Below are 26,596 nucleotides of genomic sequence, written 5' to 3'. Positions count from 1 at the left end.
AAGTTTAGCTAATTACCTAAACTCTTTTATCTGCAAAACTTAGAAATCTTTTGAGATGTTTTATCATGACATTCTGGTGCTCTACTGTAAGAAAGGAGAAATTCAAGGATTGTACATTGGATCATTGTTTAAAAAGTAAAAACACATAGTTAAAAGTTTAAGACGAAAGGGTTTCATGGAAAATGTGAAAATGTTTCTGATTTAATTCTGATCTGGTTCACCTATTGCTAGGAAAAATTAGATCATGCATGTGAATGAGAGCACTGGGAAAGCTTGTCAGTAAATTCTGCAATTTTTTTCTCCTTGCCACTAAATAGTTATCTGTCTGACCATTGTGTAGGATTCTTTCACACACCTGTCTTGTCTGGCAAACACAAGATGATCTTTTGGCATAGCTACAGGCTTCATTGCTTTAGTATTTCTTCTAGAAGTATACCTTGCCCCTTTGCTCAGAAGTCAGAAAATGAGTTTTCATTGATGCTGCACAGCAGATCTGGGCATTAGCTGCTTGAAGGAATCAGGGTTCAAGGCTGTGGCTGGGAGTGATAATAGACCTAGTCAATGTCTTTTTTTGTTTCCCTTCAATAGTGTATTCTCTCTGTGCTTTGTAGCCTCAAGTAAAGATACACATGGGCAGCAATTTCGTATCTTTATTTTAATCTTTAAAAAGAGAAGAAACTACCCCCACCATGCTGTTTATATTTGCCTTCTCCTGCATAAAAAAACCCCAAGATAATAAATGATTTGACCAAAAAGCAGGGAGCATATGGGGCAGAGTCTCCCTTCACAATTTAGATTGGGTCTTTGTTTGCACCTGAAACACTAAGCATGTTTCTTCTATTTTTGAGCATACTTTATCTTTTGTGTTCTGAAATAAATTGAATAGTGCCCCAAAAGAATACTTGCTTATTTACTCTTGTTATTATTATTATAGTAATTATTTAATATTATATTAATTATTAAGTATATTAATACTTGCTTATTTACTCTTTCAAAAACTTTAGATTATCAATATTCCAGCTGGAGGAGCATTACTGGATTCTGTCACTCCAATGGATTTTTTCCCAGGATTAAATCTTGAAGGTTTTCCTAACAGAGATAGTACAAAATATGCTGAGCCATATGGTATTCAGACAGCTCGCACTTTATTGAGAGGCACCTTAAGATACAAAGTAAGTTGTTGGTGTTATTATTAGCAATTATTGTTTTCCTCAAGAGATGAATGTTGTAATTTCAAGAAAACTGTGTATTTAAAACTCAGCTCTGCACTTGCTATTTATGAGCTCTTCACTATTCCAATTGAGATAACTCAAAGCACGTATCTCATTTTTTTTGATATAGCTTTACTTGCTGTATTTAACAGGTATTTGTTGCAAACAAGAAAAAAAAGTTTTACTCATTTTAAGCAACTGGTCAGTGGGCTTTGCATAGTCTGTATCTGTGGGTTTTTTTATTCTGGTTCTGTATTTGGTGTCAGATCAATAGAAGATTTTAAAAAAATTAAGTAATTCTGGTGGGTTTATGTGATGGTTTAAGTGGTTTTAAGAACCGATCTATTCTCTTTATTTGATAAAAATTTGAACTTAGAGTTTTGATGCTTATATTCCCATGAAAAACATAATGTAAAAATCTTATAGAAAATTATGGTTTTCCATGAAGCTGAGAAAGTTTTTCATTAAGTGACTAGGCATCTTGAATTTCAGAAGCTTTATAGTTTTGGCCAGCTAAGTAAAATATTAAGAGATAAATGTGTTTGCCTTCTAGCTGATCGACTCTTTTTCTTTCATTTGTTAGGTGCATAAAGCAGAATCAAAACAGAATCTTTTTTCTTTCAGATTTCCTTTTTTTAAATTATATTGTCAGTCAATATACATTATGAAGGAATAAATCTAAAGCCATATTGAAGGTTTGAAAAAGCTTTTATGGATGTCATAACATGTCTTTGGAATGATGGTTTATGCCAAGGTTTAAGTTACTGTTATTTGTCCATGGCCTGAGGAATGTGTATGTCCTTTCTGTCATAATTCCTTCGTTGCAATACAACAGGATTTTTTCTTTATTTCTGGGAGGGAGGTAGGTTTGCTTAGCAAAAGAAGATGTAAGGCCAGTGTGGCGGAATAAGAGTTACAAATTGCACTAGCTCTCTTATTGTCAGTCTAGATACAATCTCTTGTTCAGAAGCTAAAAATATGTGGAAGGCATCTATCTCATAATGGAGTCTTAATATGACAGTATCTAGTCTTCCATTTGGTGCCTGGTAAAATTTTCTTCTTTTGTAAAAGTGTTAACACAAGGAACTGCAAAAATGTCAGAGTGACATGACGAGTGGTTGTCAATGTGCTGCAAGAGTGCTGTTTCTGTTGTTTGTGCTGCTTTCTTAATGCCCAAAGCAGGCCCAAGCACTTTGGGTTGGGGTGATGTTGGTAGGGGTGTGTGGAAGAGCTTGCCATACCTCTACCTGCGTGGTACCTGCATCCCAGCACATAGTGCTGAGCAGGGCAGAAGGTATTGTTGGCCCTTTGCGCATACTGCTGTTCTGCAGAGCAGGAAGCAATCTGTTCAGCGCAGAAGCAATCATCCTCTCAAAGTGCCTTTTAAAGAATAGGTTTAGAAAGATAATGGACTCAGTTTAAAAACAGGTGTCACACAGAAGGATCTCACTGCAAGGCCATCTGAGCTGATAACCTAGTGCTGATGGAAGTGGCTCCTAATTATAATTAGCCCTCTTTCAGAGTGCTTTATTTCCACCATTCTGCTTTTTTAGTGTTTCTAGTCACTTGCATGTAAGTGTTTTCAGGTATGCAGCAGAGGTGTGGCAGTGTTAAGGGGATACAAACAAAAGTAAGCAGAAATCCATTGAGACTTCTTTTATTGTGCAGCCTATTGCTGCTTTTGCAGTATCATTCCACTGCTGTCAAATCCTTTTAAATACCATTCTACTGCCGCCCTGGTAGTCTCTCTGATATTCCTGAAGGAGAGAAACAAACACACAGGATTCTTATCTTTAAAATCATTATATCTGATTTGATCTGTGATACAATCACAGTGTTGTAAGACTGGAGTGAGCAGAGTTCAGCATTGGGCTCTCTGGTAGCTTGTTTATGGGCCAGCTGGCTGATACAACCCTGCCTATAATGATGTGCTGGACTTTGAACTAGTGCTCCCAGCTGAGCCCTTTGATCTCAGGAACCAATGGTACTTGCCATGGAAGTATTTATGACAGAATAAGTCATTAAAGAGGGTATTGAAAAGTAGGGAAGGGGTGGAGAGGCAGTAACCCCACTGGCACTGACTTTTTGTGGCTAACTTGCCAAGAGAATAACACTTAACACTGCCATGGTTTTGTCTATCATTACATTCAAACGAAGGAGAAATACCTCATTTTCGAGTGTTTATTATATTTAACGATGTTATTTTTTTATTTCAGGGATACTCCAAAACTATGGGAGGCTTTGTAAAACTAGGATTAATTAACCCAGATCCTTACCCTTTGCTAAGCTCAACCACACCACCTCTAACCTGGGTAAGTTACTCTGATTACTCTGCCTTCTTTCCTCTATTTTATCCATAGTTTTCTTACTGCTAGGCTTGGATGTACTTAGCATTTCTGAATCTTGTATTGCATCCTGGTCTTCTCTGATTTTTGTTCCTGGAAATTCGAAGACTTTCTTCAGTAATATAATATAATAATTTCTTCAGGAATGTAATATAGTGCTGGAACAGGTTCCCTGAGAGACTTTGGAATCTCTGACATTGGAGGCTTTCAGGACTTAGCTAGACAAAACCATGGCCATGTCTTTATGAATTATCTTAAATTTTCTGTTACTCAGAGTCTAGCCCTCAGCGCTGTGAGTTTGCAGTGTCCATATCAGTACTGGCACATGATCTTCAGTGTAAAAGTATGTTTTAGGGCATCAAGAAATAAGAGATCGTGCATAAAGGAGTATATTAAAATATTATTTTTCTGTTAAAACTCCATACAGCATTTTTTTTGTCTTCTGTTATGCTGCTTTTCTGTCTTGATTTTGGTTGCCTTCATCTTTATCGCAGCCAAGGCATGACTCTGATGTGCTGCTGTTACGTTTGACTCTGATGTGCTGCTGTTACGTTTGACAATCAACATTTTGGTTGGCTCTGTGGAGAAAGCAGGGAATTTCATATTTCAATATGGGGTAAAGAGAGCTTATTACTTACCAGGTCTGTTTGTCTGCCTTCTGAGAAAAATTGTCTTCCCTTTTGCAAGCCCCTGAGAGAATAACTGTTCATTGCTCAGGTGAACAAAATTCAGATCTGCCTTCATCTTTCTGCTTTTTTAAGCACTAATCTGGAAAATGACTTGTGCTGTGCTGTGTAATGGTCTGAGGACAACACAGTATTTTTCTGATGATGTCATTATTTCCAGTTAAGAATGTCTTGACTGTTCTCGGAACCAAGAAAGCAGAAGGTCAAGAGGGCAAAGTCTTCCTTGTCTCTGACTAACTTACAGTAGTTCTCATTTTCCCAAACTCAAGGATTTTTTGAACAGCCATATGAGAATTAACTTTTTTTTTTGATAATTTTTGTCCAGTTTGAATTTTAGGGTTCATTTTGAGGCTAGTCTTTCTAGCCTCAGTGAATAAGTATACAGTGTTATGTAATCTGTGAAAATAACTATAAACTCATTACTCTCACTGCAAACATTGTCTTAGCAAGGTTTTTACATTTTGGTAGTTTCCCTTTATCTCCTCTGCCTGGGAAGCTCAGGCCAACTTGAGCTTCTAAAGAGACTGCAGTTCTTTCTTGCTTCATATCTTGCTTATAGCTCTCTTTATTATCTGTCTTGCTGTGAATGAAGGAAGCAATAATTAGCATCTAAGTAATGGCCTTCAGATACGCAAAAAAATCTTAAGAAAGCTCTTTGGTAATACTCCCAGGATTGCCAGAGCCTCGTTCATCTCATCAGTCTGTTTCCTTCATTTTGAGAGGGACGATTTTCATTTCTAATCCAACTGAAAGATATCATATCCTTAAGTTCCTGACTCTGGCAGTCTCCAGGTGTCTTCTTTTTCGTCCTAACATCCTCCCACTGTTCCTTGTTTATGCAGATTTCTATGTTCTTTCTGTACTGTCAGAGGAACTGATAAGACTAAAAAGTAGGGGGAAGCAGCTGAGGGGTGGGGTACAAAGTGTTTTACAAAAAGATAGGCCCTATTCTCACCTGCCGTGATTAAGATTTTCACACTTTCTCACTTTCCCTTACACATAACCTGTCTTGTCAGAAGTCCTGAATTTTAACTGAGCTTAGTGGAGCAGTGGTTTCCCAAAACCTTGACTGAAAAGGGGTGGGAAAAATATCTTCATGAACCTTTTTTCTTTTTTTTTTTTTAATGCAGAAAGAGCTCATGTGCAAACTGGTTGGAATTAAGTCTCCTGTTGAGCACCATGTTCTTAAAGAAGCTGTATTTAGCAAACTGGAAAAGGACAAAAGTCAGCTGGAGGCAGTAGAATGGTAAAAATGTTCCAGTGATTTTTGATGTTTTAAAAAAAAATAAAATGTTTGCAATTCTAGTCATTTTGGTTCATGTTGAGACTGTTAAACTGGTATGCTGAACAAGCTGGAAATTATAAAACTGAGATGAAGCTGTTGATAGGCAATGATATAAGCCTTTCTCATTTCTTCTGCCAGGCTAGGTTTATTGGGAGATGAACAAGTTCCAGCAGCAGATTCCATTGTGGGGGCTCTTGCAAAGCATATGGAGATGAAGTTGCCCTTTGGTATGTGAGAAATTATTCTCATGTGTTTGAGTGGAGCAAGTCCATATCTTTTATCAGCCATAGTTAGATTAGTTTGCTCACCTTCATCAATAAACCTTCATGTTAGGGTTTTTAATGTATTGTGATGTTCTTTACTTCTCCAATTTATCCTTTTCTTTCCCTGTTACGTTTTTAGTTTCATCTTAGTATTCTGTCCTCCTTAATAGTCCTTGCCTTCAGTCACTTCCTTGATACACATGCTGTCCATGTGTAGTGCCTGGCTCCTCAGGAATCTCATCTTGATGTACCTGAAATACAGTTTGTGCGCTTTTCTCTTAGGTACTGGAGAGAGAGATATGATTATTATGAGAAATGAAATAGGTCTCAGGCATCCTTCTGGTCATTTGGAAGACAAATTTGTTGATCTGGTTGTCTATGGAGATAACAAAGGACATTCTGCAATGGCTAAAACAGTAGGATACCCCACGGCTATTGCTGCGAAGATGGTTCTAGATGGTAAGTGGCTATTCTGACTTCAGTAACAGTATTGCAACCCTCTGTATCTTTCTGCTGTAAAAAGCAGATATATAGTGTTTCTGAAGTGTATACATGTATATTTTTTTTAAATTTATCAGAATCTTTCTGTCTTCTTTACAGGAATTTTTAATCTGCATGTTTGGTTGTTCAGTGACAAGTCTTAATTTCCTACTTAATCCATAAAGATTTTAAGCAATTTAATCTTAAACTGGTGTAGAGGAAACCTTTAGCATGATAAATTACAATTGATTATGCCACAGTGAAACAGGTTAACATACACCTGTGCTGAACAAACTACCTAGTTTCGGGATTGACAAAATTTGAGGCTTATCTTATTTGAGGCTTTATATATATAAACAAGAAAACTTCCTAGTCATTACTGTGTTGAAAGAAATAATATTATTTCCCTGTGCTTGCATTTAATCTTTAGAACATTGCTCTTCTCATGGCTAACCAAAATGAGCAAAACTATGGGGTTTTTGTTGTTGTTCTTATTTTAAAAAGTCCCAGCAACTCAAATTTTTAAGGTTTAGATACTTTTCACCTAACTGCTGTGTCACAGCTCTATGAATTAAGTTCAAGCTGTGTATGCCACAATGTGTTCCAAACTTTTTTTCCTTATTTTTGATACAGTACTGATGCTGTGTGAGAACCTAATGCCAGGATTGATAGATCTGCATGTTTAAATATATGCAAAAAGAAAAAAAATGAAAATTTATATAATTGCATATTAATCTTTGCATTTGGGTTCCCCTTGACTGACCGCCAGACTCAGCCACTCTGTCATTCCTCCTTCTCAACAGTATGGGGAGAAAACAAGATGAAAAAGCTCATAAGTTGAGATGAAGACAGAGATGACTTACTCTTTACTGTCATGGGCAAAACAGGCTCAACTTGGGAGAAAATTTATTTCCAATTAAACAGGTTTCGATAATGCAAAAAAAGAGACAAATTAAAACAACAACTTCCTTTTCCCAGGCTCAAATTCACTTTTCCATTCACTGCTCAACTTCTTCCCTCTCTCCTGAGAAGTGCAGGGAGCTGTGAAATGGGGACCTGTGATCAGTCCATAACTGCTTCTCTCTGCTGCTCCTTGCTCTTACTTTTCCTCTGCTCCAGCAGAGTCTTCATCACACTCTGATCCAGTGTCTGGAGCACCTCCTCCCACTCATGCTCTGACATTGGTGTTGCAAGGCTGTTTCTCACACTTCTTTCCTCACTGCTGTTCAGTGTCTTGCTCTTTCTTAAATACGTTTTCCCTGAGGCACCTCATCTGTGGCTGAGGGGCTCAGCTGTGCCCTGCGGTTGGAGCTGGCCAAGTCCAGCACAGCAACCCTGATCTTGCCCTCAGAAGCCCCACATTGAAGTTACCAAAGCCTTGCTGAGTAAACCTAGTAGAGCCCTAACTCTGGGCTAACTCACTGGGTTTTTTCTACCTTTATTTCAGGTGAAATAGTTGCCAAAGGCATGGTTATACCCTTGACGAAGAATGTTTATGGACCAATACTTGAACGTGTTCGGGCAGAAGGCATTGTGTACAGTACTCACAGTGTTATCAAACAGTAACTGCAAGCAGTGGATTTAACCAGGTCTTGGCTTTGTTTGGTTCCAACCTCTGCCGCCTCTTTAAGAATCTCAATTTGAACCAGCTAAAGGCAGCACCTGCCGTTTCATACACAGATGTTGCCTTCCATAAAACCTGCTTTGATGTAGAAACTGTAGATACTCATGAATTTTGGTATTTTCCTCTGAAAATTGATAAGCTTTCATCTACGCGTTTCAGCATCGATCAGATCTTTCCTTAGATCTTTTTCTAAAATATCTTGGAAGGGTTGGGTTTGTTTTTTCTTTTTTTTTTTTGTTATAGTTTATCTTCCAGCTGTATAGGGTTATTAAGACAAATTTAAGCTGAAAGAAGTATCTATTAGTGGGTTCTCTTCTGGTGGAAAAGTCTAGTTAATGAATTCCATTGATGAAGTTTGCTTGTTCATGTAGTAAAAATTTTTCAGAATAATGGAGATGAAAGTGATATTTAAAATTTTAAGTCTGATTGTTCCTTCCCCTTTAATAGGATTTTTGAATATTTTCACAATAACAATATGCAAGAAATAGTTTAGAAATTCTGCACTACTAGCAAATAAGAACCTGTTAAATCTTAAAAATGTTCAGTTCTTAAATATTTCAAACCTAGATCTTAATATTTTTTTTTAATCCATTTATAATAAGTGTAAATTTAAATTAATTGGAGGAGGGAGGGAGTTTAAAGCTAAAGGCAGCACCTGCCGTTTCATACACAGATGTGTATGAAGTTTGCTTTAAACTTCCTCCCCATACCCTTTCCTGTTACAGAGTGGAAGCTGGTTGCAATATGTTGAAATACCTGCTGTTTTGTGTTGCCTTGTGCTGTGGAGAGAGCACATTAACATTTAGCTAGGCAGCTAGGAAGGGCATTCTACAGTTAATACAGAAATACAACAGTTAATGTGTTAGAAGCTGCTCCAAATGATGTTTAGTCCTTCCACTTACACTGTGTGCCTTGTCCAGGTTAAGTACTGTTACAAAGGGAATAGATTGTGTAGTATATGCAGCTTTGAAATGCAGTAGGCTTAGAATTTTAAGTTGCCACATTTTAAGTTAGCTTCTGCCCTTCTGCTATCAGGCTTTTCAAGTATTCATTTGGGAGCCTATGCATACTACTCAGTACAGTGCCACTTTAGACTGATGGGAGTTTGCCGGTGGGCCAGCTCACTTGCTGCTGAGTGCTGTGCTGCACAGATGTGTCAGCCCCCCTCTAGCTGCAGTTTAACCACATCAGTCCAGAACTGAACTTTAGCCCAAGTGCAGCTTCTCTGTAACAAAGCAGCAGTTGCCTTCTTCCAGTTCAGGGCTGCTTCTCTGGCTTTTGCTTAGGGATTTCTACACCACCTTGCAATGCAAGCATGGCCTAAACTTCACAGTTAGATCTGTGAGGTGTAATGCTGGGGGCAGATAGTATTTGCACTGGTACCTGTGCAGCTGCCTAGAACTTCCCTTTTCTAAAGCTGAATACTGATGCTGGAAGCTGTCTGCTTTCAACTTTGCTCACAAGCGCACTTTGCTGATAAAAGCACAGCCTTTTACCTCCTGAGAACCATAGTGCTGTAATTACAGTTCTGAGGTGATGGAATTCCAGGTGTTGTTTTGCACAGTAGGAAAAGCAGCCATAATAATAATTCAAGTTTTGATCTCCAAATTTTGCTACTCAGGATTTGGATTTTCTTTGTGTAAATGCAATGAAGTAGCAGCTGCAATAGTTAGGTGAAAGGAGCCAAAGGGAGAAGGAAGAATGAAGGGCAAAGTATTATTCTCAAAGAGAATACTGAACCATTGAATGCTTTTGTCATGTCAAATTTGGATTCTGTTAAAGTGCCATGCATATATCAGATGAAATTCTGTTACAGTGCCATGCATATACTGGATGAAATCCTGGCTCCACAAAGTTGCTTCACTTCTCACTGACCTTACAGGTTGTTGGTCTGTTGTATGGATGGTGTAGGCAGCTGGGCTAAGGATGAATGCAGTGAATGTTCTGCTCTCTGCTGCCTCCTCCTTCTCCACGTAGATTAAAGACCTACAGCTAAGGATTAAAGTTATACTTGTATCTGCTGGTCCCTTCCAGCCCAGTGCTTGGTGAGACCAGGATTTTACTTTAAAATTCTCTGATCCCCCCCTTAGCTCCCAAATACACAACCATGGAGTTGTGACTCTGTATATGTGCATGCACTGTACTTGCTTTTCTGCCTTGGAAATGCAGTATGCGAAGAAAATTGGAATTTTAGAAGTATCTAATATTTTTAGAGCACTAAAGAATGAGCACTACAGTGTTTCCTTCAAGAAACACTGCTACTATTTTTGAAACATTTTGTATCGAAGTATATTTCTGTTTCCCAGTGCAATGCTGCATTTTGTTTTCTACATTTAGACTTAAATGAATTTATTCTTCTTCTTTTTGTATGAAGATTATACTTCTCAGTTCTCTTTGCATATTATTGGAAAGATAATTATATCTAATACACAAGATTGCTTGAAAAATAAATTTGAAATCCTCTGTTTTGTTGTCATGTCATTTTTACAGTCTAATGAGATGTACATGAATGGGATTTGGTTTTTCACATAGATGGTTATATTGAAAGGATGTCTACACATTTTCTATGTGCATGAAATATGTTGGCATACTTCTTGCTAGACACACAGGAGAAGATTCTTCAAGAATTGTTTAAGCATCCCCATCTATATAATGATATACATATATACATAGGTATACCTGTATATAGACATCATTTTCAGCTATAATCTTAGTATATTAATTTTGCTTAGTAAGTTTTGTTCTTGGGCACAAGGACAACTACTAAACTGGAAAGCTACAGAACAGCAGATGTATGATATCTCCCTGTACCCCAGGAAGGCATGAAAGCGTGGTGTCTCACAGCCTGTCTCAGCTTGAGGGCCTTGCTTAGCTGAATACGTGGCTTCGCTATCACTACCTGGGCCAAAAGGCTCTTAAGCTCTTTTTTCACATCAGGCTCCAAGGGACAGGTTGTCTGTCATTTTTTCATTTTGGAATTTATGCTAGTGCCAGCTCTTCATGATGTGTAAGATCCCAGTTTCTTCCTGAGATGAGGTGCTCGAGCCCCATTACACTCAGGCTGCCTTTCTTGCCTCTGTTTCACACTCTGTCAGCCTCAGATATTCCTACAGGGGAGAATTATATCCCTTTGAGGGACTGGAGTACAAAAGTGGCACTGCTAGACAAAGGGAGTAAGCTCATAGCACAGTAGCTGTTTAAGGTGGAAAAAAATGGGCTATAGTTTAAGGTGGAAAAAAATCAATCAAATAATTGATTATGCTGGAAAACTAAGAAGAGGAGGGGGAAAAAAAAAGAAATTTAGCTTCGAGTGTCCAGCAGAATTTATCAAGGCAAATCAGATCATCTCAAATATACTCTGTCTAAATTACAGTGTAAGAGTTGTGACTTTCCTGAAAAAAGAAAATGAATTCCATAATCCGAAAGGTTTTATTGCCCACTTGGTTTAGCTCTGGAAGGAAAGAGTGCAATTTGGAAACAGAGGGAGTAGTCATAACGTGGTCAAATGTTCTGAGAGAGATTTGTCTTCCCTCTTGTCCCTTTGAAAGATCCTAATCCAACAAAGCACAAACCTGTGAGAAGTGAATGGTCAGACCTGAGGCTTGCTGCAGGGAAATAGTGAAAACTAAGACTGTAACCCAAGAGGCTTGAGACCCAGCTAGTAGTTGTGTCTTTGTTTCTGTTTTTAACCGCAACAACACAATATTGCTCCTCTTCTCCCCAGCCCTGCTTTGCTTATGCTTCAGAAAAATTGAGAGAGGAACAAGTTTAACTTTCCTAAACTCATCTTGGAGTAAGTGTTTACCACAGAAAATTTCAACCCATCTGAAATTACTCATTGTCCTAGCACTTAGCAAAAAACTGTGCCAGGTAAAGCACTGTGATAAACATTGCTAACTAGTTTTGTCAACTGATCTTCGAAGTCCGTACTAAGGTCTTTAGCTAATTTGTTGTACTGCTAGCAATGAGTTTGTATGACTCCTGTTGATCACTTATTACTGATCATTATAAGGCTTTTCCACAAGTATTAAATCTCAACATCACAATCACTAAAAAGTTGGTGATGTTTGGTATTAGTAAATTACTTGTTTTCTTTTTTTTATCTTTTTTTTAGCCTCTACTCACCTATGATTTCTTAGGAGAAAGCCCACTAATCAAGTTTTCCTTGTCACACATGACTTGGAGCTTTGTAAAAAAAAAAAATAGATCTTAAACTGTTGTTTATTAATATCTTACTTCTTGCAGGAGATACATAACATCTTCTCCACACTTGACCCAGTTTGAAAAGGCAGGCTATGTGTCTTTTGAGTCTGTAGCTTGGATTACAAGAAAAAAAATTAATTAGAATATGGCCTTTGTCTGAGAGACGAACTGACACGCATTTATTAAAATCTGTAATCCATCACAGTTGAAGATTATAGAAGATTTTTTTTTACGATTCTTATTTTTTTCTAGATCAGAACCAATATGTGTGAGTAAAGAGATTATCCTAAGCACTTATGTTTTAAATAACTTGTCAGCATGCTAAGATGATGAATGTGATTACAAACATCTAGAAGAAACCTTGACTGACAGCTGATTCCTTGGATTATAAATTTAAAATGTCTGCAAAACATTTAGGTTGAAAGGAACAGTTATATCAAGATTGGATTTTAGGAAGGAGGAGTCCTTTTTTGCTTTTGGTCCATAGTGGCTTGAAAAACATAGTAGAATTAATTTGCCTAAAATTTACTTTTTATATACAACTGTATGAAACTGTAAATACATTTATAGAAAATAATTTCATGCTCTTTATTTTGATATGTGAGGCAACAAGCCAGTTTTCTTTAAAAGAAAAGGCTGAAGAAATAGCACATGATCACTATAGTCCCTCTTGCTGTGTGCTAATGTGCAGAAGTATAGTATCTGCTAATAAGGTTATGGAATATGATTTGAAAATAGCCATAAAATCACAAATAATTTCTCTCATACAGGCACCCCTAGCGATTAGGAAATCAAAAATTGTATAATTTTTGAATGAGAAAGCAAATCTGTATAATATCACTGTCCCTGTTAGACCAGATGTGCAAATGGAGTGTGTCAGCCAACCTAAGTGCTTTAAAGGAACTGCTAAAGAACCCTCAGGCCACTTGGAAAAAGAAGATACTCCCTTTCTCAAAGCACAACCATTAAACACCTTTGTCTGCACCAACTTTGTCCCTGAACACTGTGAAGAATGTGTATGTGTAATTCAACAGTCTTACAAAAATGTGTATCATTTGGTACAATGCACCCATTCTGTACATTTTTAACTCTTGTCACCCCCCCAAACCCCACAAATATTATAAGAAAATAATTCTAGATCCTATTCTTCAAAGGCATTAACTCAGCTAGGGATACATCACATGTTTGCTTGCACTTAGGAGTCATATATCAGCCCTGTTCTTCCTGAACTTTAGAATTGGCAAATATGCAGGCATGGCAAGGACCACAGGAAAAAAAAGTTGTAAAATTTTTATATTTTATATTTTGAATAAAGATGTTCTGCCTCAGAAAAGTAGGTTCCCTCTGAGTTATTCCATGAACTAATTACGGCTTTGAACTAAAGAGATGAGTACTGCTATCTGCAGGCACATGGCTAGCACCCCCTGACCTGAGGCTGAGCCACCTGCATAGATCCTGAGAAACTGCTGGGCATCAGAGGGAAGCTGCTGGAGCGGCAAGAGCAAGCAGCTGGCAGGTTTTAAGAAGAATGACATGAAGTCTGGTGGCACCACACAGGTGGTTCATGGGGAGTTATGTGAGGGAAGGCCAAGCTCTGCTGGAGACATTCTGGAAAGAAAAGCTTGAAAGGCCAGAAATACTAGGGAACTGTTGGTAGTACCATGTATGGGTGAGATGATCTAAGTGGCAGCATCTGACAATACACATTTGGATATGGCTGTAAGAAAACTAAGACCCATGAAGGTAATTAGGTAAGAAGGTTGTTTATCTACAAAGAGATAGAGAAGGCTGAAGAAACAGAGGGATCAATGTGGATGGGGAAATAATAAGCATGAGAAAAAGGAGAGAAGAGGGTAAAAGATGTTTGCATGTACGTGTGCTAGTTACTGGGCAGTACTTTGCCCTGTGCCTGACCACTGCCCTCTATCCTGTTTCCTTCTTAAGTTCTAGTCCTATTCTCTGTGTCATGAATTCTGTTTCTACCATCCTCTGGGTGTGTATGCATGCGTGTCTCCCTGTGTGTGAGCATGTGTGTGTGTGTGCATGTGTGTGCCCTGCATGCTCCCTGGCTGTGCCCACACAGGGACATTGGGCTGAGACAGGAGAATCGTCCTGCATGCAGCTCTGGGGGGCAGGAAAGGGGGAACCCCTGGGGTCCTGAGACCAATGTATTCAGCCACTCCATAACCTCTGGGACTGCACTGCTGTGGTTATAAAGAGAAGTGGTCAAGTGTAAAAGAGAATTTAAGCACATTAACATTTTACCACAGTTTTACAAAAAAACACCTATCTGTTACAAGTACTAGACAACCTCCAGTGGTCCCTTCCAACCTTAACCATCTCCATGATTCTGTTATACGTTGTTTTGTCTACATGATTTTATTTATTTTTTAATAAAATAGGATGAGCATGAAAAAGTCTCTCTTACTGCTAGGTATTCTGTCATTCTGTGCCGTTCTGTCTCCTGGTCTAGCACCTTCGTTTCATGTATCAACAGTAGGAGGATTTTTTAAAGTTTCTGCTGTTTAGATTTCTCTAAACTTAAATTTATTTTAGCTTTGTTGCAGCTTCACCTATCTATCACCTATCCTACACTGCTGAGGGGGTCTAGATCTTATCTCCTGACATGCTGAGATCCTTCATACAACCCTACTTTAGGAATCAGTCAACTAAAATCTCCAAGACCACATCAGGCTCATCTTTTCCTATGCTTCGTTTTCATCTAAGATAGGGTCCATTAGTTTCTGTGGCATTCTACTCCGGAACAGTATCTCTGCTCCCAGTCTTTCTATGTAGCAACTGTATATACCAAAGTGAGAAAATAGCTGCTCTCATAGCCTGTGTTTGTTTAAAACAAATATGTTATTCTCCTCCAGCCTCCTCGGTGCTGCAATCTTCAGTACAATCACTATCTTTTCTGAGTTCAGAAGCTTACAGAAAATAATCGAGTGGCCAACTTGAAACATTTTTTGTTCTTTCAGTGACTACTTGCTCTATTGCTTCCCAGAGTTTGACTGTTGCCTTGCCAAAGGAGGCAGCAAAGACCTCAGCAGCTGAATGAATGATCTGAAACAGTCAGCGTGGAGAAGTCTTGGGAGGGGGCAGCTAAGGCAATCGGGAGGCCTGGGATAGCCCATTAACCTGTGAGTGACCAGACTGGGAGATGAGCAAGGAGAGGCCAAAGAACGAGCTAATGTGGGCACTGAGGGGACAGGTGGGAGTGGAGCAGAGATTAAATAATATGAAAGTTTTCCATAAGTGTCTCCTAAACTTGCAGATTCCATGGGAAGTGCAGCCGCCTGCAGGTCAGTGATAAGTCCTTATTCTTGTAAGTAAAAGCTCTCCTACTTGACAGTGAAGACTGTGTGGAAGTATAGTGGACTGTACTGTACATGAAAGACTGCTCAGCACAGACTGTAATATTTATATTTATTTTTTGCAATGCCATAGGTAAAAACAATTTAACAATGCCAAATACAGTGTTATTCTCATAAAAACTTCTCATTTCAAAACAAGTGGTTTCTAGTTCCCACAAAAAGTTAAAATCACATGCAGCTATATGAAGGTAAATTGCTTAAGATGCACAATTATATATCAGAAGACTTTGTTAAAATAAAAACATACTGACTACAACTTTTTAACAAGGCAATTACACAGAACTAGAAAACTGACTCTGTAGTAAAATATAAAAATCTACAATTATAAATATAAATTTGGTCCATGGATCACTACAGAAGTAGCAGTATTTACAGTAAGTATCAGATTACTATTCTAAATGTCTAATAGAAGTCTTAAAATGTTGAATGTTATGTAGAACAGTATTTTATTTACATTCTACTATATTAAAAGTTATATTTCTAGCAAATGTAAATTGTTATAAATACAGCAAATAGATCAAATACTAAACCCATTGCATGTTCGTAATTGAGGATTCCCTAACATCTATAAATATGATAACTTTAAGTTAAAAGTAAAGCCAGATAAATCAAAAAACTAATACTGAAAAAATCATACCACAATTCAATTCTTAGAAACACTGTAAAAGTCAATCAAGTTAGTCCAGACATAACAATGTATTACAAGTAATCTTTCAAGAAAAGGCACACATTGTTAATGATAAGAGTTCCACAGTAAAGTTGTATGTAACAGAAAAGACTGTTGGTTTGAGCAACGGTTGGGATCTGATTATATATAGAGAGACTGCACAGATTTTCCCCACCCAAAGTATAAAACTGAAAATAATAATGGTAAACTACAGGTGTGACTGGTGTGATGTAGTGATGTGTACGTTTAATTTGATGTGTTAATTAAACTAAAGATTCTAAACTTTCAGCTGCATTTCCATCGGGTAAAGCTGAGCCATTACTGTCCATAGATGCCGAAGGGTTTTCTTCTTGCCTTGTGCTGACAAGGCTGAGAATAGCTTTGTACAGAAACTGGTACTGTTCCTGGAGAAGAAAAGAGGATACAGTCAAAATTAATTAACAGCTGATGTATCAGTCACACATCTGTACACATGGAGCACAACTGTGCTCCACAATTTATTATGTTACTTACTTAGCAGCTTTATTGATTTTATGACTAATGATTCCCCCTGTACACGATGTAAAGCACAACATTAGGGAATATAGTACAGGTAGGGGAGAAAGCTGTATTTTTAAAGAAATATTATATGCTGAATCTGATCCTTGTTAAAGTCAGTTACAAATGTGGGGTAAGAATTAGGGCTACTGTTTGCCTGTTGGCTTTTTTTGTAATTTTTTGTCATCTGAATTCTATCCAGGAAGATTTTTTCTTTTCTTTTTTCTTTTTGGTGCTTGCAGTTACTGTTCCTGTTTTTGAAGATCCTGCCAGGAATAAGAGTTAGAAAGACAGATAAGACTGTGAGAAGATTCATCAAGGAGGCCACTGTCCAAGAAGGGGCAGAGTATCTCAATTGGATGCATGGGAAATGGGGAGTGCCAGAAGCCAGCTGGACTGCAGTGTGGGCTGGGAATGAGGAAACAGTTGGGATGGTCTGTGCAGGGAGAGCAGGCACAGCAAAGGTTGTGCTGGCAGTGGATGCTCTGAGGGCAGAGGAATATTTTGGGTATATAAGGATAAAGAATTTCTGTGAGGGAAGAAGTGTGGAACAGTAAGACAGACTAAATAGGGTGGGATTTGGGGTCTGAACTATTATCTTGGGTTAAGAGATATGGGGTAGAAAGAGCCACAAATTTGAAAATCTGCAGTAAGAGGATGGGAATCTGGAATCTAAGATAAAGGACCTAGGTATTTGCTCTAGGATCCTCGGGAAAAAGGAGTGAAATGTCCTGATGGTTCTTCTGAGGTGGAAGGAGTTCCACTTTCGCTCCATTGTCTGCCAGTCTCCTCACTCTGCGCTACCCAGGCAGGGCAAGGTGTGGACACATTTGTCAATCCTATGTTCTGTTTTTGCTGTCAAAAACTGGATAATGCTAACCCAAACATTTTACTCCTAAAGTGTTCTCCTTATTACACTCATTTGTAACTCTAGCAGTCGGGTGTGTAATGATATGACCAAAGAGGTGGGATTCATAATTTTTATTTCTGTGATGAATTTTAATTTGTAGGACACTGCCTTAGCAAGTAATTCCTATGTACTATACTTTATACTTTTCACATTTTTTTCTCCTTCCTGCAGGCACAGTGACAATGGTGTTAAGTGACAATTCAACAGATCATGAAAGATCAAGGTCCATCCTGAAGTGGAAAACTAAGGTAACTACTTTAGGGTCTACCTGGAGCACAAATTTATTCCTGATAAATTAAAACCTTAGTTTACATGACATAATACAGATTTTATGATCATGGCAGCAGCTCTGCACATTTTGAATATCACCACTTGATAACCACAAAATAGGTTTTCACAGGAAATTCTTTGTTTTGGAATAGGCAGCAGGTCCACTACAGCACCTCTGGAAGACAGTTTTGAATAACTCATGCAGAAACTAAGATGTTAGTGGTTCAGTAATGTTGCTCTAAGATCTAGAGCTAATAATGTCACATATAGGGAAAAAATGCACACATTTTGCCTATTACTTACAATGTCTGTAAAGACTCCAGGCCTCATCAAATTTATCATCTTTGCTACATGGTAAACATCCACTGAATTCTCATTTTCCAGTTGATGCATCAGAGTTGTCAATGCACAGAAAGTTCCTGCTGTCACCCCTCCATGCCTTTGTAAAGTAAAGCAAAACAAAACAAAACAGACATTCAGTGTCTCTAGACACTGAATCAAGTTTTACAGATGGAGAAAATACAAAATCCAGGGTAAACAGATAAAATGAATTTCTGTCATGTGATCTTTGCAATTTCTGAAATAGGTCTGCCCAGCAGTGGCTTAACAAAACTTTCATGGCACCTGGCTACAACTTCTTAGAGTTATTTTTCTACAATCCCCTTCTAACCAAATCTTGAAGGCCTTGGGTCCTTCAGTATTTCAACATTTCAGTATTTTTTGTCATTATTGAACAGTTGGAGAAAGGTAAGGTGCCTCATCTAAACAGCCTTACTTCTTTTAGTAAGAAAATGAGGTCCTGACTGATTTCCTTTCCAATGTCCTACCTGATAACTATCCAAAGTATGGCAATAATAAAATTGAAATGAAGTATGATACAATAAAAATGTTTCTCTTTTTGATGCAGCTGAAACAGAAGCAGCAGCACTGCTGTTAAGTGCAGACTTCATGCCTTGTTTCAGCAGCTTTCACTCTAAATGAGGTGAAATGATGGTTCTACAGAAAAACATCAAAACAAACAGAAAGCTGCAGTTCTTACTCATCATGTACAATCATGGGCCCATCACGGTTGGAAGTTTCCTCTTTGATGATGCTGATCAGTTCAAAAGTTTTACTAATAGGACTATCAGGATTTGGCCATTTTGGACACTGAAAATGCCTCACTTCAAGCACATAGTCATCCTAAACGAGAAAAAAAAATCCAAACATAAATCAATTTTGTAAACTATTGTCTTTATTCTTTTCCTTCACCCTGGTCAAGACTGGCTCCAGCCTCCAGATACAGAATCCCACTGCTGTGGAAGTTGGAATATGCTATTCCCCATGTGATCATATTACCTACAGAGGTTACTTCCCCCAGGGGTGTTCCTAGGGCATGGGTTTTTATCACTCATTTACCATAGAAAATGTAACAAAATGTAGGCATTATCTTTAACAAATCAAGTTATATGTTTATGACAGTGTTACCTGTGTAGCTTCTAAAATAAAGTCTTGGATTATGAGCTTCTCCTCATTAGACAGACACTTGTGTTCTTCAGCAATCATAGTGACTTTGAAACTCTCACAGTTTATAGGCTCATCTTTGTTTGGCCAGTATACAAATTCATCTTCAGCCTCCAGAAAAAAAAAAAAAAAAAAGGAGACATAAAGATAAGTAATGTTGAGCTCTTAAAATACAAAATCCATCATAATAAATACTATGTCATATATTATCAATCCAGCCAACTAGATTTAAACCGACAAATCAAAACTTGATCAGGATTACAATCATGGCAAGTGATGGTTTTCAGACATCTCTGTAGTGATCCTGACCAAAGACCACTGTACCCTGTGGATCCACATAGCAGTCAACTTGCTGTGCTACACTGTGCCATGCATCCAGCCTGGCCTTCAGGCTGTCCTGTGCTTTGCTGTGCAGTGCACAGGCCATGGCCACAGGATAAACTTAGCTGGTATATTGTAACATAGGAGCCTGCAGGCAGCACTTGAGTGGTCTTGGGATTATCTGAAAGTACAGACCGAAGTTCTCATAAGAGCATCCTTTCTGTTTGACAGCAGAAATGATGAAAAGAGTTGTTTTTTATTTAAGAAAATCCTGTAATAGTCTGAATGACCAAAATGGTCAGATGGATAGGGAAACCTCCCTGCCATGTGTCCTGTCTGCCTGTCAGATGTGTTTCAGGGAGGGTAGAGTAGGATTCCAGTCGAGGTGAATGCAGAGCTCAGAAAGACCACAGTTGTATGCTAGGTTGATACCACTGCTCCCTGGTCAAGCTGGCAGGGCTTCAGTGCCCTTCCTGCACACTCTTCTGCATGAACTGCCACCCCAGGCCCTGTGTGCCCACGCTGCTGGCAGCGGTCCTGGCCACTCATGCTCCCCAGGGGCTTCTTTCATATGTGAGGGAATGCTTGGCCACCATTGCTCCTGGCTCTCGTGCCAATCACAATCTGCCCAGATAAGGATCCCTAGATTTACACTAGATTGTTTGGGGATTTTACACTCAATTCAATATTGCTAATTTTTAATTGGTTTTTTTTTCAAAATCCAAGTTGTTTTCTCATGTCTTGCATATTTCAAAATGGTAATACTAGTAAAATTCACACATAAACCCATAACCATCAGCCACAAAACTCACCATATTCTGGCTATCAGGAAGCATGACTATTAGCTGGGCATTATGGTCCCATATCATTCTCCAGAAATCCTTGATAGTGTGTAGTAAGGGATGCTGGGTAATGATGAATTCATTACTTTGATAATAACCCTGCAAAAAATAAAAAATCAACAGGCTCAGAATTGATGCCCAACTATTAATGCTTAAAGGAAGCTTCTAGTGGACCAGAAGTCTAGAAAATACATTGCACAATTGTGTCTTCTTTGGCTTCCTGCAAATATTAGAAAAAAAAAAAAATCCATTGCAGTGTTTTCCACATGAAAGGAATAAATTCAATTACACTGAAATAATTTTTAAAACCTAAAAAAAATATAAAAAAAAGGATAAAAGAGACAGAGGAGACTCGAATGGCCAACTCAGAGGAGCTGACTACCTGAAACAAATATAAGAATACATGAAAGATCTGCAAAAATTCCAAGCAGTTTCTTAATTTGTACAGATGTCTCAAATGAACTTCTTACCACAAAAGAGAGTTCCTTTGCATTAATGCACCTGATGAAGGATCATGTACATATACCACTGCAGAGAGCTTTCCCATCTCTTTCCTGAATGTCCAGGAGGCATTAACTCCTCCCTCTCACCTAATGAAGGGCAAAATGTTGAAGAAAACCCACAGAACAAAAGATAATGGAAAGCTGATGAGCTATGGTGTCTTGGGCTATGCTAGTTGCAAAGGCTCTGTAAGATGAGCAGGTAGGAAGGCAAATCACAGTACAGCCATTAAAAACTAACTTGTTAGTTAACACTTTTAGTTTATCTCACAAGATCCTTCCATAGGTGGCATTTAGCTTTACCAGGTTTTAAAACTATGATGGGATTTCTATTTCTACAGATTGTTAAAATGCAATGCACTTAACCAAACTTAAACCCAGTAATAATGGTAATAGTATTTCTTGGGGGAAGTAACTCTTTTAGGCAGAGTGAATAATGGAAGAAAGGAGCTTTCAAAATCAGGATTGTGCCACCCTAACTCAGACACATGGCAGCTCTGAAAACAGCTATGCATTATTTTTCACCAATATGTTAACTGACTTACCATAATATAGGAAGCATTGATGTAGTCTGTCCCTTCACCAGACAGTGATGAGATACCCACTCTAGATCTTTCCACTGTAAAAAAAAGTTATGAATCAGTAAGTATGTTGCAATGACTCTTATAACATTACAGCGATTATTTCACATATCTCACAGTGATAATAACACTAAGCTCCATCAATCTTCATCACTGAAGTGCTATCCAGCCATCTATTTTGTTTTTCTATGTGTAATTCCTAAATCACTTCTTCATTATAAGTACTTTACAGAACATTGTTCCACACAAATGCAAATGTCTTCAGTTCTTGTTGAGGAAATTTTGAAGGTTTGACACACGAGGTTCATAAACATTTTGCCACCCAGAGAAGACAATTTGAACAAACTTACCAGGAATGATAGATGAAGTTCGGTTCTTTTCTCTGTTACACTGTTTGAGTGCAGTTGAATAATCACACTGCTGTGTGTTAGACTGGCTCAGTAGCTGAAACAATGAAATGTAAAAGAACTCAGGTAACTAGATAAAAGCCATTCTTTCACAAGTTGCACTAAACAGAAGGGTGCACATATTGCAGGTTCAGTGTCTCTCTTAACTTTAGGTATTGTGATAAATAATTGTGATTCGTGAAACAAATGGGTGATTACATCAAAATAAAACAAGCGGATTGTAAAACTTAATTACACTCCCATAAAGAAATAAAACAGACCCTTACAAGGTCAAGGGGCCCTAAAACCTCCCTACTATCCTAAGAATAAAATATGGTAGAACTTTAAATCTTTTAGGCGCCTGTTTGTCCAAGAATGCATGAATTATGACTGGTTGTAAAGATAACCATTTAGCTTTAGCTGTAAGAAAACCCATATATTAAATACTTAGCAAAAAACTGTAAAATGTATATGTATATGATATAATTAATATGCAAGAAGTAGCTAAGATAAATGCCAAATGTACACTGTAGTAAGGGTGCAGATTTGGGAAACTTGTCCCCACTTCTGTCACCCAGCCGGCTGCTTGCTTTTACCATATAATAAACTCCTATTCAAAAACTTATAGAAACTTGAGACTTTGTTTATCACAGGTATCTAGTTATCTGGCTAAACAACTTAGAAAGTCATCAGAATTTTTTTCTTCACTGTTCTTAGCAGTTCAAATGACTCTTGAATCTTAGATCAATGAAAATGTCTTTGAAGGTGGAGTCTGTCTTTAACCAGTGATGTACACTGAGGGGAATACACTGATTGATCAATATAGCTCATGACATTATTGCTACAATGACATCGTTCCAGACTGTTGTTTTGCCTTTAAGATCTTCCTGCAAAGGTACATAGTTAGATCTTCCAAAATCTACTTATTGGCCTACTTTTTTTTTTGTAGATCCTTTGTTTAAGAGTAAGCAAATAATTCTTCTGTCACAACTGACTGCATGCATTTGTTAAATTAATCTGAATTTAGGTTCGGCAGCTAATGAAAGTTGTGTTCAGAAAGCTAATGGAAGTTGTGTTGAGATACCTACTTTTAAGTAATTCAGGCTTGCAAACATAAAGATTTTTGTGTTACTATCTCAGAGAGCTCACCTTGAATTGTTTCTCCAGTCTGGTCTTTCCTGTTGGTCCAGGTATCAAGAGAGCATTAACATAGGCATGAATGTGGGTCTCAAGGACTTCTGTTTCTTTACTGAGTATTGCTTCAACCAATGCATCGTGAATGAAGATGTATTGCTCCTAGGAAAAGGAAACCAAACGTGAGCTCTCATCATTTTCAGATTCCCCTGGTTACCTCTGGTTAAGCTGCCACTTCTGATGTGGTCAGTGTTTCTTCACGGGGGAGCTTTCTCAAATGTTATCCCCTAGAGTGATAACTGTCCCTTTGCAGTGACAGTACACATTTAAAAGCACAACTGACAATTACACTTGCAATATATATGTATACGCATAGATATATCATATAATACAGTACCAAATCCCCACCACCTGTGATATCTCATGTTAACAGAACAGAATTAAAAATGCAAGCATAGCCTTGAGTCAAATTTTCAAGTCAGTCCTACCCCTAGTTTCTATAGCTATCCTCTGTTTCCTCTCTCACATCCTTTGGAACAGGTGTCCTACCTGTTGATTACCTTTTATTCTATTGAAAGGCACTGGGGAATCTAACCACCTGTTCTTGAAACCTGAAGCAGACTTTCAAATGCCCTGCTGTTGCCCTAATTGTTTTCTCTTGGTCTTTCACTGTTCTATATATAATCTTCAGTTTAAAGCATCTATAGATAATTTTCTGTCTAAAACAGCTTTTGTCCTATGTTTTATTCCCTAATATAAACTGTTTGATGAACACCTGACAATGGTGTTTCCTTAAAAAACTCCATGGCAAAAATGCAAGTCCTGCCAAGAAAGCACTACTTCAAGAAGCATGATTTATATAGACTTCCTTCTGAGTCCTTCCTGATAAACAGACAAGAACCAACAGATAGGTAATTTCTAGTGCATTGCTCTAAGCAAGCCTAGAAGGATGTCTCTACAAAAGCATGGGAAACAAACGGGAAAATCCAGTCTGGTGACTGGTTGCCAGTCTGTCTGGTGGTGCCAAAAAGAAGACTGCATCATCTCTCCTTCTGCAAACAGAAATAGTTTGTAATAATCTCACGCTATTTATATTTCATTCTTACCTCAGTCTGCACCAAGTAGTTCCTTTGGGTACGTATGTGTTTTAAGAATCCAAATATGTTGATTGTCCCTTCATGCTGAATTTGCTGCAGCATGCTGTCTAACACTATGTATGTGCCTGTCCTTCCAACGCCAGCACTATAAAACAAAAAAATAGTCTTGAGCCTGAAGTAAAACACTAATGAAAAGAACTGGTCCTTACACATAGTTTTTTCAACAAACTGCTGCGTAGGGAAGATTTTCCTTTACAAATGAATTTATTTTGGTCTATAGATACTCTGTGAAAACTTCAAGGCTGATAATAATATTTTTCACTGTGCAAGAACAGGTCTAAAGATAATTTTCTCAAATGATGTTTAAACTATTGGTTGAAATAGAATGAAGTGGTTTCCTGCAGGTCTGCAATTTTCAAGCTTCTGATATTCCTTAGGATACTTTGTCAAGTATACCTAGAAAGTGTGGCATATGTCAGCATTTGGGCACATTAATGTGCTCAAATTCTTCTATGCTGAAACCACAATTTAAAAGGAAAGTTGCATTATGCCTCCCATTACAAATAAAGGAGATTTCAAAGATCTGGACTGAAGAAAACCCCAGGGAATGGAAGAGCTGCTGAGTATATCTGTAAAAGGATAAAGCCTAAGTGCTCTCCAGATACAGCTAAGAGATGGCAAGCAATAGTTTAAAGTCTTCTTAAAAAGGTAAAATGGAAAAGAAAGGGTTAATAAACTTATTCCTGTTATGAACTCTGATTGATTTAGCATAAAACCAGCTGTATTGTAAGATTAAAACCCACCTTTTACTTTCATAAAATATCTGGGTAGGAATTACAAGGTCAAGAGGTCAGTTTTTGTGATCTATTCATATGTGGGAATTAGTCAATTGTAATTCTCCTCTAAGTTATGAATGAGTGTTACGTATACTGGTACACGTAACTTGAGAGCAGCACTGTGCTGAGTCTGCATGGTTCCTTACAGGCAGATCCAAGCTCACTCCATACATGCTAATTCAATCATCTCATTTCTTCCACAGATGCAGCACATAGCATAGGTAGGGTAAGCTCAAATTGCAGTATTGAACTGTCTAAATAAACATTATATGAAACTGGAAGGTCCAGGTTATTAATACACTGTTAGGCACAAAGATTACCAGATACCATCCGTACTTGTTATGAAAGAAAAAACATGGAGAGCACTAAAACATAAAAATAGCTAAAATAAGTTTAATGAAGCTCATCATCTGTGTCTTTAATAGAGCCTGTAAAGATAAACAAAAGTTACATTTCTAACATGAGATCACTCCTTTGAAATTCCATAGTGCATGGGATCAGGTTAGCTAAAAGCTGTACAGACGGAGATGAATTACACCTATGACCCAGTGGAGAGGTCTGACTGAAGCCACACAACTTACCAATGTTCATTTTTTAAAAACTCAATTTAATTGACTCATAATGTATTGCTGATCTCTCAGCAATCTCAGACTTGACATTTTGGGCTATTTTGGATTTCACATGAAAAAGCAGGATGTAGATAGCAGCAGAACAACAAAATGTGGAATTTTCATTTTCCAAGCTAAAAACAGATTTCAGTCAGATTAGATCATACCACAAATAAAATATCTTCATTTGCAGCATTTGTGAGGAGACTTTACCTGTTGGCTTCCTCAGAGTCAGCTCCAGAAGGACACAATTCATGAGGAGGTTCTCTTTCCAAATGTTCCATCAAAGGTGAGGTACTACAGTGGAAAACCAGAACCTGCTTATATATTTTACAATAACCTGGTCCTTCACGGGTATTGTGAAGTCATTCCAGGACCTACAAACCCTTTTTAACCAATTCTCCCTGAGCTTCCAGTTTTAGTGAGCACTGACAGGACACCTGCCTGCACACTGCAGCACATGCAGACCTCAAACCATTCCCCAGAATGCTCCTCCAATGACTGCTACAGCCCAAAGTAATGTTAAAAACAGCAGAGTTGTAGTTCAGACAGGAATACAGTGAGTCTTCTCTTGTGGACAGAGCTCCTCTTAGGATTACAGACTATCCGTGCACCAAAGAAAGCATGAGCCAAAAGCATCCTAACAATGTATTTCCAGAAAGGTAACAATTTTTGCTATATATGTATCTGGTAAGCTTATAGCATTCAAGAGAGTAGTATAGTAATGTGCAAAAAAGTAAAAGCATTTTTGCAAGAAAAAAAAGAATACAGTGCAGAGCAGCCTCATCTTGTTTACAGAGATTTATGGAAGTGGCACAGACAGTTGATTAGTTGGCCTTACCAAGGAGAAAAATATCAGCTAAGAAATTAATCTTATTCCATCAGGAATTGCTAAATGCGAGAGTGAAATTTGCTTAGCCCACCACTGAA

The 26,596-nt window shown here is 38.0% G+C and overlaps 2 protein-coding genes across 8 annotated transcripts in view; one reads left to right on the top strand and one right to left on the bottom strand.

Moving 5' to 3' along the window:
* Positions 1-26,484, top strand: part of AASS (aminoadipate-semialdehyde synthase) — a 43,360-nt gene extending 16,876 nt beyond the window's left edge. The window contains exons 16-21 of one of the 2 annotated variants that reach the window (XM_064656131.1): positions 1,005-1,172; positions 3,428-3,523; positions 5,373-5,488; positions 5,666-5,754; positions 6,073-6,249; positions 17,760-26,484. In XM_064656131.1, the coding sequence (XP_064512201.1) occupies positions 1,005-1,172; positions 3,428-3,523; positions 5,373-5,488; positions 5,666-5,754; positions 6,073-6,249; positions 17,760-17,887 (774 nt within the window). In that variant the 3' untranslated portion in view covers positions 17,888-26,484. Of the gene's footprint in view, positions 1-1,004; positions 1,173-3,427; positions 3,524-5,372; positions 5,489-5,665; positions 5,755-6,072; positions 6,250-7,717; positions 10,358-17,759 lie in introns of those variants that run through there. The other variant, XM_064656130.1, reaches the window with a different exon arrangement.
* The window catches only part of PTPRZ1 (protein tyrosine phosphatase receptor type Z1), a 110,082-nt gene continuing 98,995 nt past the window's right edge, over positions 15,510-26,596 (bottom strand). For 3 of the 6 annotated variants that reach the window (XM_064656114.1, XM_064656115.1, XM_064656118.1), the window contains 10 exons: positions 25,880-25,963; positions 24,232-24,367; positions 23,141-23,287; positions 21,956-22,049; positions 21,570-21,643; positions 20,495-20,623; positions 19,326-19,472; positions 18,898-19,040; positions 18,162-18,297; positions 15,510-16,545 (listed from right to left, as the gene is read on the bottom strand). In XM_064656114.1, coding sequence (XP_064512184.1) covers positions 16,405-16,545; positions 18,162-18,297; positions 18,898-19,040; positions 19,326-19,472; positions 20,495-20,623; positions 21,570-21,643; positions 21,956-22,049; positions 23,141-23,287; positions 24,232-24,367; positions 25,880-25,963 — 1,231 coding nt within the window. In that variant the 3' untranslated portion in view covers positions 15,510-16,404. The remainder of the gene's footprint in view (positions 16,546-18,161; positions 18,298-18,897; positions 19,041-19,325; positions 19,473-20,494; positions 20,624-21,569; positions 21,644-21,955; positions 22,050-23,140; positions 23,288-24,231; positions 24,368-25,879; positions 25,964-26,596) is intronic. The other 3 variants (XM_064656116.1, XM_064656117.1, XM_064656119.1) reach the window with 1 other exon arrangement.

The sequence above is a fragment of the Pseudopipra pipra genome, chromosome 5, assembly GCF_036250125.1.
Source record: "Pseudopipra pipra isolate bDixPip1 chromosome 5, bDixPip1.hap1, whole genome shotgun sequence".
In the NCBI taxonomy this organism is placed as follows: domain Eukaryota; kingdom Metazoa; phylum Chordata; class Aves; order Passeriformes; family Pipridae; genus Pseudopipra; species Pseudopipra pipra.
This window is presented reverse-complemented; position numbering and strand designations above follow the sequence as displayed.